Source organism: Emiliania huxleyi (assembly GCF_000372725.1).
Source record: "Emiliania huxleyi CCMP1516 chromosome Unknown EMIHUscaffold_121, whole genome shotgun sequence".
NCBI lineage: Eukaryota > Haptophyta > Isochrysidales > Noelaerhabdaceae > Emiliania > Emiliania huxleyi.
In genome coordinates this window covers 324,795-338,003 of record NW_005201381.1, presented here as the reverse complement: position 1 = coordinate 338,003, position 13,209 = coordinate 324,795, and the positions used below count along the sequence as shown (strand labels likewise).

General features: G+C 68.4%; 2 protein-coding genes across 2 annotated transcripts in view; one reads left to right on the top strand and one right to left on the bottom strand.

Annotated features, from left to right (window-relative positions):
* The window catches only part of EMIHUDRAFT_109621 (putative Aldo/keto reductase family member), a gene marked incomplete at both ends in the record, with an annotated part of 2,107 nt that extends 730 nt beyond the window's left edge, over positions 1–1,377 (top strand). The window contains 2 exons of the mRNA XM_005790198.1: positions 244–975; positions 1,237–1,377. Coding sequence (XP_005790255.1) covers positions 244–975; positions 1,237–1,377 — 873 coding nt within the window. The remainder of the gene's footprint in view (positions 1–243; positions 976–1,236) is intronic.
* Positions 1,378–4,097: 2,720 nt separating this feature from the next.
* EMIHUDRAFT_466973 (hypothetical protein) overlaps positions 4,098–13,209 on the bottom strand; it is a gene marked incomplete at its 5' end in the record, with an annotated part of 10,436 nt that continues 1,324 nt past the window's right edge. The window contains 10 exons of the mRNA XM_005790197.1: positions 4,098–4,718; positions 4,799–5,362; positions 5,529–6,159; positions 6,237–6,894; positions 7,374–8,519; positions 8,656–10,249; positions 10,360–10,541; positions 10,817–10,870; positions 11,444–11,611; positions 11,881–12,625. Coding sequence (XP_005790254.1) covers positions 4,445–4,718; positions 4,799–5,362; positions 5,529–6,159; positions 6,237–6,894; positions 7,374–8,519; positions 8,656–10,249; positions 10,360–10,541; positions 10,817–10,870; positions 11,444–11,611; positions 11,881–12,625 — 6,016 coding nt within the window. The 3' untranslated portion in view covers positions 4,098–4,444. The remainder of the gene's footprint in view (positions 4,719–4,798; positions 5,363–5,528; positions 6,160–6,236; positions 6,895–7,373; positions 8,520–8,655; positions 10,250–10,359; positions 10,542–10,816; positions 10,871–11,443; positions 11,612–11,880; positions 12,626–13,209) is intronic.

Genomic DNA, 13,209 nt, shown 5'->3' with positions numbered 1-13,209 from the left:
AAGGGCAGGGAATGAGCCCAGGGAGGGGGGGGGGGGGGGGGGGCTACCCGGTACCTCCTCGAGTACCTTCCCCAGCGAGCCCTCTGTCTGGTATAGCCCCAGCCGACTCCGCGTGAACTCTCGAGGGATCTCGAGTTGCTCCCAGCTGCTCGGTACTCGAGTACGAACTCTGTTCACACCGAGTAGCTGGGAGTGGCTGCGGCTATAGCAGACAGGCGAGCCCTTGTTCGTGTCGGCCTCCAGGCCATGATTGTGCCCGTGACGTGCCTGCTTCTCGTCTCCGCTTCCGCCGCCACCGCCACCACCGCCACCACTGCTGCCACCGCCGCCGCGCTCGGCGGCGTGGCTCCTCTCCCCGCTGCCGCCGCCGCGCTCGGCGGTGTGCCTCGTGTGACGATCGCACCCGGCGTGGAGATGCCAACGCTGAACTTTGGCTTCGAGTGGAATCACCGCGCCGCACTCAAGCTCGGCGTCCGCGGCCTCGACACGGCCCTCACGTACACCGACCGGCAGCAGGCCGAGGTTGGCGCGGCGGTGCGTGAGAGCGGCATTCCTCGCGAAGAGATCTTTGTCACGTCAAAGATCCCGTGCTGCCCGTCCGAGTTCACCAAGTCGCTCTGTTTGCTCGCCAAGCGCAACGCGACCGAAAACGCGCTGCACGATCTAAAGGTGCTCGGGCTGAGCTATGTCGACCTGCTTTTGGTGCACTGGCCGTGCTCCAGCTTCGACGAGACCGTGAAGGCGTACCGCGCGCTCGAGCCGCTAGTGAAGAGCGGCAAGGCGCGGGCCATCGGCATCTCGAACTTCAACAGCAGCGCCGTCGAGGCGCTCCTCCCTCGCGTCAAGGTGAAGCCGGCCGTCAACCAGTGCGGCTACAGCATCGGCGGCCACTCCGAGGCGACGCAGCTTTGGGGCCGCGACGACGCGACCCGACAGACGTGCCGCAAGCACGCCGTCCACGACTCCGCCTACCCGGTACTCAGCAGGAACCTTCTAGGAACCTTCTAGGAGCCTTCTAGGCACGCCGTCCACTACTCCGCCTACTCGCCGCTCGGCGGAGTGACGATGCACGGCACAGGCCACGTGCTCAGCGACCCGACCGTCAAGGCAGTCGCAAAGGCGCACAACCGCTCTGCGGCTCAGGCGCGCCTTGCCCCGCCCTGCCGCCTTGGCGATGCACCCGCCCTTCTCCCGCCGTGAGGGGCCGCCAGCGCGCCGCTGACTGAGCCGGTGCAGGTGGCACTGCGCTGGGTGCTGCAGCGCGACGTGGTCGCCGTCACATCGTCGGACAAGCTCTCGCACATCTCGTCCGACTTGGCCGCGCTGGAGTTTGCGCTGACGGACGAGGAGATGGAGCAGCTGGGCAAGGTAAGGTAAGGTAAGGTTTTGACTTCTCCACACACGCGAGGTGGTGGGGCGGGGGCGGGGGCGGGCGGAGGGGGGGGGGGGGGGGCAAACCCTCGCGACTCCTGGGCAAGGTGAGCTGAGGACGGATGCTAAATAAATAAAACGGTCAAACTCTGAGACGAGACGCGATGCTTGGGATTTTAGAGGGATACAACATGTGTCCGGCCGCCCTGCACGATCTTGGTGTGGAGGGATCTTCAATATCCGTCCCCGCTCACCCCTCGTCACATCGTCGGACAAGCTCTCGCACATCTCGTCCGACTTGGCCGCCAGCTAAATAAATAAAACGGTCAAACTCTGAGACGAGACGCGATGCTTGGGATTTCGTCACAACCCGACACAGAGGAGAGCGGCAAGAGTTGGGCCTGGCAAGTGGCCTGGCCGCGGCTGCGGCTGCGCGGCTGCGGCTACGAGATCCCGGGTGTGGACGGTTTTTTTCGCGGTATCCGCGGCGGGATATGGCGGGATATGGCGGGATACCGGGAGATACCGGGAGATACCGGGAGATACCGGGAGATACCGGGAGATACGAGATACGGGCGGATACGGGGAGATACGGGCAGATACGGGGAGATACGGGGAGATGCGATGAGATGCAAGGAGATACGGGGAGATACGGTCAGATATTGCAGAGATACATCAAGATACCGCAAAAAAACCGTCCGCACTAGGGCTTACGAGAGGGGCCGGGGTCGCGCGGAGAGGACGGATGCTTGAGCACTTGAGCACTGGATAGGGTCGATTCCGCATGGTACGGGACCCCTCGATCGTCTCGCCCTCCCTCACTGGTGTGTTCATTGGGGGGGGTCATAACAAACACGGTACAGGATCGAGGTGCACGCTGCAGGAGCAGTGTCGTCCCCCCTCTCCCCGACGGCGATGGCGGTTTGACCGATCGAGCTACAAGAGGAGCTTGTTCAGCAGGATCCGGGATAGTCTGATGCACTACCTCACTGGGCCTGAGACCATCAGCCAGCATTCCGTCACCGTCTCGGGTTTGTGTGGGATCGAACCACTCCGGGATGGGCAAGCCCATCGTTCATTGTGAGTCGTGCCTTTCCCCACTGGTTAATTGTCAAAATTCCTGTTGTGCAAGAGGGGAGGGGGCTTCAGGGTTGGTGGACTAACATTAGCACACCTCCAGGGGCAGCACTGACTACAGATCGTGCCAACACTTGGCGCAAAGGTCGGTGTTAGCACAGTCGAACGGCAGTCCCAAAACAAGCGTTAGCACAGCCGTTAGCACGGTGTTGGCACACCCTCCGGGTAAAACCCGGGTATACCTGCAAAAAACCAGGTATACCCGAGAAATACCTGGGTCCGCGTCAATGCCGCGCGCGCCCACTCCCAGGGCCCCTGCGCCAACTGCGGCTCGCACCGCCTGCTCAAGTACGCGCACCGCACCATGTGCGCTCGCTACAAGTGCTAAATGCCTCGGCGCACATGGTGCAGCATCGGCGCTGCGCCAGGCGCGGCTGGCAGGTCCCCCGCCTCAAAAACTCGTCGTACCCTGAGGGAGGGTGTAGAGGATGTAGAGTGTAGAGCGCTGTAGAGCTGTAGAGATGTAGAGCGCTCTGGAGCGCTGTAGAGCAATGTAGAGCTGTAGAGCTCTACATCCACCGCGTGACGAACTGCGTGCGTTGTAGAGCGATGTAGAGGCGCTCGACGCTCGAGGACGGCTCCCCGGCCTGCGTGTGGACTGGCGTGGACCCGCGCATCGTCTGCGCCTTTGCGCTGTTCGGCCTCCTCTTCGATATCGGCTCGCTGTTCGCCTTCAGGAGCTTTGGACAGGGCGACGTTGGTGAACTGGTGGGAACAAAGAAGGCGGAGGACGAGTCTGAGGTCAGAGCTCAAGAGTCCCCCCCCCCCCCCCCACGACCCCAACTCCCACCCCGCGCCGCGCGGTGCGCAGGCGGTCAATATGGGCTCTGCGTTCCTGCACCTGATGTCCGACTTCCTCCGCTCGAGCTCGACGCTGATTCTCTCCATCCTCATCTTCAAGAACCCGTGAGTGGCCCTGGATATCCGCCGCCTGTGCCCACAAGGATGCCCATGGCCATCTCCGTTTGCCCGCGCGGCGCCTTCAGGCAGTACCCGTCCTACATCTTCGACGGGTACATCACCGTCTTCATCACGGGCACCATCTTGCTGGGTGCCATCACCGGTCTCTTTCGTTGGGTCATGCAGGTCGGTCCCAACGACGCTTGAAGAGAGCCTTCGCCGCAGTGTCCGCGGGCCCGGGGCTTTCTCGAGCCCGTTCAGCACTTTTCCGCGCTCTGTGCCCCCATCTCTGACTCCCCACCCCTCATCCTTCGCTGTTCGACAGATGGTTGCCATCTGCACCACGGGCGTCGAAGAGGGCGATCAAGTCATCCCTGCCGGGCCATGGGGCAGCACGCGGCCGTCCATCACGGCGCAGGAGCGCAGGATCACCAAGGACGGCCGCCTCAGCAACGGCAAGAGGGTGTCCAAGGGCCAGATTATGGTCTAGAACGGCCCGACGACGTTCCGGGGGTCGCCCCGTATTTCCGTTCTCGAGGAGGGAAGAGATGGCTCTCTTTATCGCCGGCGGCGGATATAATCGCCCGACGCCAAATCGGCACACTTTTACGGCTCTAGTGACCAGTCAGACGGCTGTGGCCCTGTGCTGCTCTCGACATCCGCTCAATGCAATTTTGACAAAAATATTTAGAGAGCAATGTGTCAAAATTTGCTTCATGTTCAGCTGCGCCACGACGTAGACACGGATAAGACAGGGCAGAAAACCAGTACCTCTGCGCACAGCTGCTGCACACGGACACGCCTCTCCAGACGCGAAGAGAAGGCCAGCGCAGCGACGGACACATCACAAGAGAGAGAGCACCCCACCATGTGAGAGACAAGAGTGTGAGGAGCGGCTAGGGGTGTGCGGCCACTAACAGCCAGCGCCCCGCGAGCCCCGCCCCAGACAGAGAGACAGTACGTAGCACCGACACAGCCAGATGATCCGCTCTGATCTCCTCCGATTCCTTCCTCGAAATCCGCCCCGAGCGGCGGCTCAGATCGCGAGAGGTGTTGCGCTCCCCTGCGAGATCTGCGGCACCGACACTTGGCCGGATTGATTAGCCTTGCTCTTGCGCCGCCCCCAGGGAAGGCCCCGCCGGCGCTTCGCGGGCGGCGGCTTTGCTCCAATCGCGGCGCCGGCCGGCGGCTGGGGGCTTGGCGAGAGGAGGCGGGAGTAGTTGCGCTCGGCCTGGATCACCCAGCGCATCTGCTCGCGCTTCGGGAGGATCGGGTCGCGCTCGAGCAAGCGCGCGAGCTGCCGCATGAACCTATAGCGCAGGCACACGAGCCGACTGTGGTGGGGCGGAGGGGCGTGCGACGTGGCTGGCCGGCGGGGGGGAGAGAGGACCGACGCAGCTCCTGCACCTCGCCGTCGAGGCAGGCGCGCGCAGCGGTGAGCGCCGCCTCCGCCTGCGGCTCGCAGCCCTCGGCGAGCGCACCGAGCGACTCTGCGCGGTGCGAAAGCCGCTGCGACGCGGCGAAGATGTTGGAGGCAACGGCGCGGTCAAACTTCTGCCTCCGCCGGTGCGCCTCCTGCGCGTCGCTCTCGCCGGCGTCCTCGTCGACGGGCAGTCCGTCCGCCTCGCGCGCTGGCCCGCGGTACGGCATCGCCGACGGCGGCGGCGCCGTCGGCACCGGCCCGCGCGAACGCCCCTCGCTCCCTTCGGCGATCGGCGAGGGGAGCGAGGGGACGCGGGAGGGCGTGCGCGGGGTCGGCGGCATGTCGTAGGGCGTCCACAGGCCCGCCCCGTGCGCCTCCGCCTTGAGCGCCCTCAGGTCCGCCGCCGAGAGCTGTGGCGGCGTGTGGTAGCCCGCCGTCGGGAGCTTGAGCTCGGCCTCGCCCTGGCGCGGCGGGGCGAGATTCGCGGGCCACGCGGCGATCAGCTCGTCGTCGTCGATCTCGTCAAAGTACCTACAGAGTGACGATCCGGGGGGTGGGGCGGCATTCCCTGCCGAGGCTGTGGACGGCTGCCGCTCGCTGCCGCGTCGCTCCCTCGGGCAGGGCGGCGCCCGGATCGCCGTCGTAGTCGAGCATGAAGGAGAAGACCGACTGCTCCGAGCGGGCGGGGGAAGCGGACGGGGCGTCGGCCACTTGCAGCGACACGCCGGCCTCCGAGTCGTAGGAGTCGTAGACGGCGGAGTAGCGGTCGGAGGAGGAGGAGGCACGGCCCCTGCTCTTGCGAGAGGACGAGCGGGCGGAGGAGTGGCGGAAAGAGGAGCCGAGCGTCCAGCCCTCCTGCAGCAAGCCAGCGCCGTCCTCCTCCTCCTCCTCCTCCTCGTCCTCCTCCTCCTCCTCCTCCTCCTCGTCGTCGTCGTCGTCGTCGAGCTGCAGCGAGCGCCGCGGACAGGGTGATGCCGCCTCTGTCCCCGCCGCCGCCGCCGCCGCCGCCGCCGCCGCCGCCAAGCTCACAGCCTCGCCACCAAACCCGCCGCCAGCCCTCGTTTGCGGAGTGTAGCGCGCGAGCGTGTAGATAGGCGTGGCGCGCGCGGCCGCTGCGTCGGCCGCCTGCGCAGCCTCAGCCGCGGCGCGTCCCGCGGCGGCGGCCGCCGCCGTGGCGGCCGCCACCTCGCTCGACTCGGCCCGCGTGACATGCAGTGAGCTGGCACCCCCCGACTCAGTGCCGAGTGCGACGGCGACAGAGCAGTTGCACACCTCGAGCCGCGTCGCCGCCAGCTCCCGCCCGCGCGTAAGGAGCAGCGACGCGATGCCTGTCCACCGAACCACGACCGGGTGAGAGCACCACGGCTGCCGAGCGAGCGCGCGCCTACAGCAGAGAGCGGCGCACCCGCGTCCTTCTCACCGGCGGCGAGAGACTCGCACAGCGTCTGCTGCTCGCGCAGCGTCCGCTCGGCGTCACTCAGAGTTGCCAAGACCTCCTCTCTGCGCGGCTCTGCTGCGCCGCCGCCGCTCGAGCTTCCGGCGGCGCCCTCGCAGTCGCCCCCCCGCGACTGCCGCGAGGAAAACTGCACCGGCGCCGCGGACGGAGCCCAGTACCAGGGCTCCTTCCGGCCGTGCGCGCAATGCCGGCCGTCGAGCAGAAGCTCCTCGCCGCCGACGTGAGCGGAGCTGGAGGCGCGCGCTCGAATGGCACGACCCCGCGCCTGCCTCGCCGCACTGTCGGGCGGGCAATCGGACGACGAGCCGGGGGCGGAGGGGTCGGCACCGTCGAACTCGAACAAGCGGGCGACCGTGCGCCCACCCTCCTCCCACGCCGCCACGAGGGGTGAGCGCGGGGAAAGCGGCGGCCGCTCGCGCAGAACCTGGTGCGGGTCCGGCTTCGGCAGCGGCTGGGGGGCTGGTTTCCCCAGCCACCCGGCCGTCGGCCTGGGCGGAGTCGCTCGGCCGCCATCGGAGCGGAGAGCAGCGGCGGAGAGCATCGGCTCGGCCTCGCCACTGCGGCCGGCGTTGCGCAAGGCGTGGCGGAGCAGCGGCTCCTGGCTCGCCTACCGAAGGAAGGGGTGGGACGGTCGTGGCCGGGGCAAGGAGGAGCACTCTGCTGCGGCGCGCGGCGCTCCTTGCTCGCCCACGCGGCGCCGCCTCCCCGCCCGCTGTCCACCTCTGGCCGCGCCAGAGGCAGCTGCGGCGCGAGGCTGCGCCTCGCTGCAGGGAGGGACCTCTGGCTAGCCGGTGACGCGCGCGAGCGGCGCAGCAGCAGCCACGCCGCCATCGCAGCTGCGGCGCCCGCGGCGAGGGCCCGCCCTCGAGAGGACTCCAGGTAGCTCGTCCGCCCGCTCGGGAGGGGCGGCGGCGCCTCGGGCCGTGGCTCACTTCCTCCGCCGCGCGATGAGACCGGCGGCGGCGGGGGCGGCAGCGACGAAGGGGGAGGGGCCGGCGAGGGGGGAGGGGCCGGAGAGGGGGGAGGGGACGGCGCGGGACGCGTCGCTTCGGGAGGCTGCGGGTGCGGATGCGACCAGTGCGGCACCGGCGCCGACATCGACACCGGCACTTGCACCGGCGAGAAGCGAAGAGTGCAGCCCTGCAGCGGCACGAACCGCTGCCCTGTGATGGTGGACTGGAGAAAGATCGCTCGCGCCTCGCTGTCGCCCCTCCTGCCGACGACGTACGCCAGCTCGAGCCGCGCCCCGTCCTCCCACCCGCCCTCGGGCCGCAGCCGAAGCGAGCGGCCGCCACGGGTGGCCTCCATCGCAAAGCTGGCGGAGCGCGGCCCACCCGGCGGTGAGGGCGGCGCGGTTGGCGGAAGCCGCGCCCCGGACTCGACCCTCGCCCCGAGCCAGTACGGCGTGGCTGGAGAGGGCGTGGCTGGAGAGGGCGCGGGGGCGGAGGTAGGACTGCGGGTGTAGACCAGCTCCACCGCTGCCTCGACGGCCTCGAGCACGTGCTGCGCGGCCGAGTAGCTCGTCACCGTGGCCGACAGCTCGCCCTGCGCCTCGGTCGGGCACCCCAGAGGCTCGATGACGGCGTAGGCGGTTGCGCCGGCGTAGGCGCGGGCGGCGTACAGGACGTCGCCAGCGTTTGCGTACTCGCCGTCGCGGTTGGCGTCGAGCCAGAGCTTCTGGTCGTCGGTGAGGAGGTCGAGGCGGACCGTTGCCGGCGCCTTGAAGTAGTTGACCACGGCGGCGAGGTCGCTCGCGTCGGTGACGCCGTCGCCCGTCACGTCGCCGTGCGCCGCCGCGCCCAGCCTCCGCCGCAGACGTGGCTGAAGCGCGAGGCGGCGAGCCGCTTGGTAGGGGAGCACCTCGCTCCACCCCGTGGTGAAGGGCAGCTCGGTCGCCCCCTCCGCGCTCGGCAGAAAGTGCGACGCGCCGCCGCAGCTCACCTCCAGCCGCAGCCCCACCGTTCCGCTTCGCACTCCTCCCCGCACCGCCAGCGCCACGCTGGCGGGGTTCATCCGGCTCCAGCTCGTGCCCGTGAAGCCCGACTTGACGAAATCCGCGTACACCACCTTCGACCACCTGTCGTAGGCGCCGTCGCTCGTCGGCGAGTCGAAGGGCTGCGCCACGGCCTGCAGCGTCCCCTGGAATGTGCCGCCGGCGTGCGGCGCCCAGCTGCTGCGGGCTGCCGTGGCATCGAGCTCCGCCGACTTGTACAGCAAGTAGGCGGCGATCGCCTAATGAATCGTTCATTCATCGCTGATTCATCGTTCATTCCCCGCTGATTAGTAGCAAGTGGGCGACGAGCGCCTCGATCGGGTGGCGCGCGCACGCGCCACTGAACGTGCCGCTCAGGTCCCACCACAGCTTCACCTCGAGCGTGCTGCCCGCCTGCAGCGGCGCCCGCGATGCCTCGCCCAAGTCGAGCTCGCCGGCCGCCGGGTTGACGAAGAGCGAGACGTGTTCAACGTCCGACGCGTCGCACGCGTTGGTCACCGAGAACGACGCCCTCGCCCAATGCGTCGCCAGCGCCGTCACCGTGCCGTCGGCAGACACGCTCAGCACGCCGCCGTACGCCGACGCCACCGAGAAGGACGCCACGTCCTCGATCGCCGTGCCCAAGCTGCCACGCACCGCCCAGTCCGAGTACGTGCACTCGACGCCGCGACCGCTGAACGTCGCCGAGACGGCCACGCGCCGCGTCGTCACCACCGTCTCCGCCACGGACGCTGCGCTCTCGGCCAAGCGCAACCGATCGTCCGAGATGAGCAGGCGGTGCGTTGCGCTCTGCCCGCGCAGGCTCACGCCAAAGGACGCGCCGCCCGCCGCCACGCCCTCGTGCACAGCCCCGGAGAGGAGCTTGAGGTTGGCTCGGGCGAGGGTGACGTCCGCGTGTCCCAAGCTCACGATGCCGCCCCGCGAGTAGCCTGCGTCGTCCGCCTCCAGCTCGTACGACGCGGTGAAGGCGGCGCGCTGCCGCACGCGCCCCTTGCACCCCAGCACGTACAGCGCCGCCGCGGAGCTGCTGCACGGCGGGTGCAAAGCGGCAGCAACGCTCAGCGACTTTGGACGAACGATGTACAGGGCGGCGGTCGCGTTCTTCACCCACGAGCCGAGCGTGAAGGTGGCGGTGAGGACTGCGCGCGTGCACGCTCCGCCAGGGACCGCGCGAAAGTCCCACCTCGGGGCCTCCGCGAGACTGGGCGCCACCTCCACGCACGCGCCGTCCGACGAGGTGAGCGTCACCCGCGCGTCGGCAAGCATGTCCTTGTCGGGTCCGTCGCTCATCGCAACCAGCGCCCGCGTCAGCCTGCCCGACTCTGCGGGCCGGCTGCTCAGCGCGGCGGAGCGAGCAAAGCTGTCGCTCGGGGCGATGTGGGCGGTCGACACTGCCAGTGGCCTCAGCGCGACCGGCGAGGGCAGCGCGAGCACGAGAGGCGGCACCGCGGCTGGCAGTGAGCCGCCGCAAGCCGTGAGGGCCACGCTCATCAGCTCCTCGTCGCATGACGCCGCGCGCGCATCCGGCACGACTCCCACCGCGTGCCGCCCGCCCGCCAGCGTGTGCGTCACCCTGTCCGCCGCGAGCACGCTCACGTTCAGCGCGTCGTCTTCCAGCGTGTGCACGTCCCCGTTGGCGTACGCCGCAAAGGTGTAGAGGTACCCGACGCTCGCTTCGCTCGTGAAGCTCTGAGCTCGCTTTTCCGCACTGAGCGAAGTCACGATGCGCGACACCAGCGACGGCTGCAGCACGGCCGCCTCCACCGTCACTGTGGTCGACGCGACGCCGCCGAACGCCGAGATGGTCGCCGTCCCAACGCCGCGTCCCACCACGCGACTGCCAACCACCTCGGCGATGCGGGGGTCGGAGCTGGAGTACGTCGAGAGGCGAGTCATGTCGAGGCTGCCGTCGACGGTGAGCCGCAGCCGAGTCGACTGGTACATGTCCGTCGCGGCGTCGTGGTGGCACCTTGTGGCATGCATGATATCTCTAGGAGCCCGGCCCGACCCCCTCTCGCGGACCCCCACCAATCTGAATCTCCCCGCCTTCCTCCGCCATCTCCTCCCGTACTCACTCACCCGACCGCGGAGAGAGTCGCGTCGTCCACCGACAGCCGCACGGTCGTCGGAGAGCGTACTTGCACCGTCAGCTCGTCCGAAGCGCCGCCGTGTGACGCCAAGAGCGATACCGCGCCGCTCGGGGCGCCCGCGGCCGGCGTGTAGCTGCACTCGCCCGCGCAGCCCACGTCTCGGGTGCGCCCCTCGTCGGGGCTGTCGCTGATGCTGTCCAGCTTGACGGAGAGGGTCGGTGCCGCCTGGCCGAGATCAGCCGAGATCAGCCGAGGTGTTGGCCGAGGTGTTGGCCGAGAGACTGGTGATGTTTATGATTATTGTAATCACGGTCTCCTCCTCCTTCAGCGCCGGTGAGCGCCACAGGCTTCTTTTGCGTAATGAGAGTGGCCATTAATTAAGCCGCCTGGCCGAGCGAGGCGAAGGTGTTGAGGTACGCGCGCCCGTCAGCTGGATAGGCAAACACCGCCCGGTCCTGGGACGCCTTGACGAAGACCTCTGCCCGCGCGACGTAACCGTCCTACGTGGTGAGTACGCCGAGATGAGGGCGGGAACTCGGTACTGGGCAGTGTGTATTCAGAGCACCGCCTGAAGATAATGGATACGAGTACAGTGAGTACCAGCTGGTAGGGAGACATGAATGCGTCTTCCGCTTCTAGGGTGCCCGTCCTCTCGCCCGACGCTCGTCGCAAACACAGCGCGAGGGCTGGCAGACACGCCGTCCTGGTCCGAGTACGCGAGCGTCTGCACCCCGATCAGGTGCCGGCCCGCGCCGCAGGACATGCGCACCGTCACCATCCTACGTGGCCAACACACCAGCCTCGGGGCGGGAAGACGGTACTTGTGCAGTGTTTTCAGCGGTCCCCATCCTGCGTGGGGAACACACCGCCATCGGGGCGGGAAGACGGTACTCATGCTTGTGCAGTGTCTTCAGAATACGAGGGGTGCGAACACAGGGAGTACAGCGGAGTGCCGTGGACTACAGCGCAGCACGGGGAGGTGTCCTAGGGAGGTGTCCTCTCGAGCGCTACTTGGAGGGCAAGACTCCGTCTTCCGCTTCTAGGCTCCCCGACCTCCTCGCGTGCCCACGCACGTTCCCGTTCATGAAGAGCAGCCCGTACTCGCCGGCGCGCGAGTCGGGCAGCGTGTCCCAGGTGCCAAAGTTCGGGTGCCTCCCCGAGTCGCCCGTCACCTCGCACGCCGCCGCGTCAAAGACGAGCTGGAACTTTCCGACTGAGATGGTCTGCGCCGCGCGGCTCGCCTGGACACGCTACACGCAGTGAAGAGACGCCGTTCGCGCCCGGAGCGGCGCGCTGCGCTGGCGGGGCGGGAGGAGGAGGTGAGGAAGGGGGAGGAGGAGGCGAGGAAGGAGGCGGCGGGAAGGGAGGAGGCGGTGAGGGAGGAGGAAGCGGCAGAGGAGGGGGCGGCGAGGGAGGGGGCGGCGAGGGAAGAGGAGGCGAGAAGGGAGGCGGGGAGGGGGGCGAAGGAGGAGGCGCGGCTCGCCGCGTCCATGTCGGTCCGCAAGTACACCGCGACGTCGAAGCTTGCTCGTCGTCCGCTGGCGGCCAAGAACACGTCCTCGAACGGGAGCACCGCGCCAAAGGCCACGGCCGCCACCGATTCGCGGTGCGCGTTCCAGCCCCCCGCCGCCGACCAGGAAGGCTCGCGCTGCAGCCGCACGCTCGCGAAGGACGGCAGCGCCACCGTCGCCGCGTCGGGCCACAGCAAGGACAGCGTCACCTCGCGCTCGGTGGCGAATGCTCCCCTCGAAAGCAACCCGACGCACTCGCCCACGCCGGAGCTGCCGTCCGGCAAGCCGCACGAGACCGTCCGATCTGCGCCGCCGTCGCGGTAGCGCACCTGCGGAGCGCTCGCCGGCTGCCTCACGAGACTGTTGCCGCTCGCGTCGCGCAGCTGGTACATGACGCGAAGCTGCTGCGGGCGCGCGAGCGTCGTCGTGCCCAGCGCAGCGCGCACGCTGCTCGCCTCCGCCGCTGGCCACGGCACGACCGACGAGTACCACGGGGTGGCGTCTCCGCGCACGCGAGTCTGCAGCGACGAGGCCCTCCCCACCTCGCCAAAGGCGCCAGGAGAGAAGCCGCCTAGGTTAGGGTGAGGGGTAGGGTGAGGGGTAGGGTGAGGGTTGGGGTTAGGGGTAGGGGTAGGGGTAGGGGTAGGGGTAGGGTCAGGGTTAGGGGTAGGGTCAGGGTCAGGGTCAGGGTTAGCGCCGGCGAGGTCGGAGAAGACGAAGTGGCCCGCGTCGTACGTCTCGAGCCTGCGAGGTGAATACGCCGACATGAGGGCGGGAAGACGGCACTCACGAGTACAGTGAGTGCAGCGGAGTGCAGCGGAATGCAGCGGAGTACAGCGGAGTACGTGTCCTCTCGAGTGCTGGTTGGGAGACAGGAGGTGCGTAATCCGCTTCTACGGTCTCGAGCAGGAGGCACGAGATATGGGGAGATATGGCGAGATATGGGGAGATCTTCCGCTTCTACGGTCTCGAGCAGGAGGTCGCCGAGGCCGAGGTCGCACGCGGCCGGCCCGCAGCAAGCCTACAGGCCGCGGCCGGGGGGGTAGCCTCTCTCTGCTGCGAGAGCCCACTCCGCCTGGTCGCGAAACTCAGTACCTCGAAGCAGGGAGAGCCGTCGCTTGCGGCGTGCGGCTGCGGCTCAGTGTTCGGGCGTCCGGGGCACGGGGAGAGGGAGGTCCAGTGGGCGCACCCGGGCGGGCAAGCGGCGGCCGCGCCCGCCCCTCGCGAGGGGGGGGCGTGCGGTGAAGGCGGGGGCGGCGGGGACAGCGGGGGCGTCGGGCAGGACAGGGAGGGCGGCAAGGGCGAGCCGAGTGGAGTTGGCGGCGAGG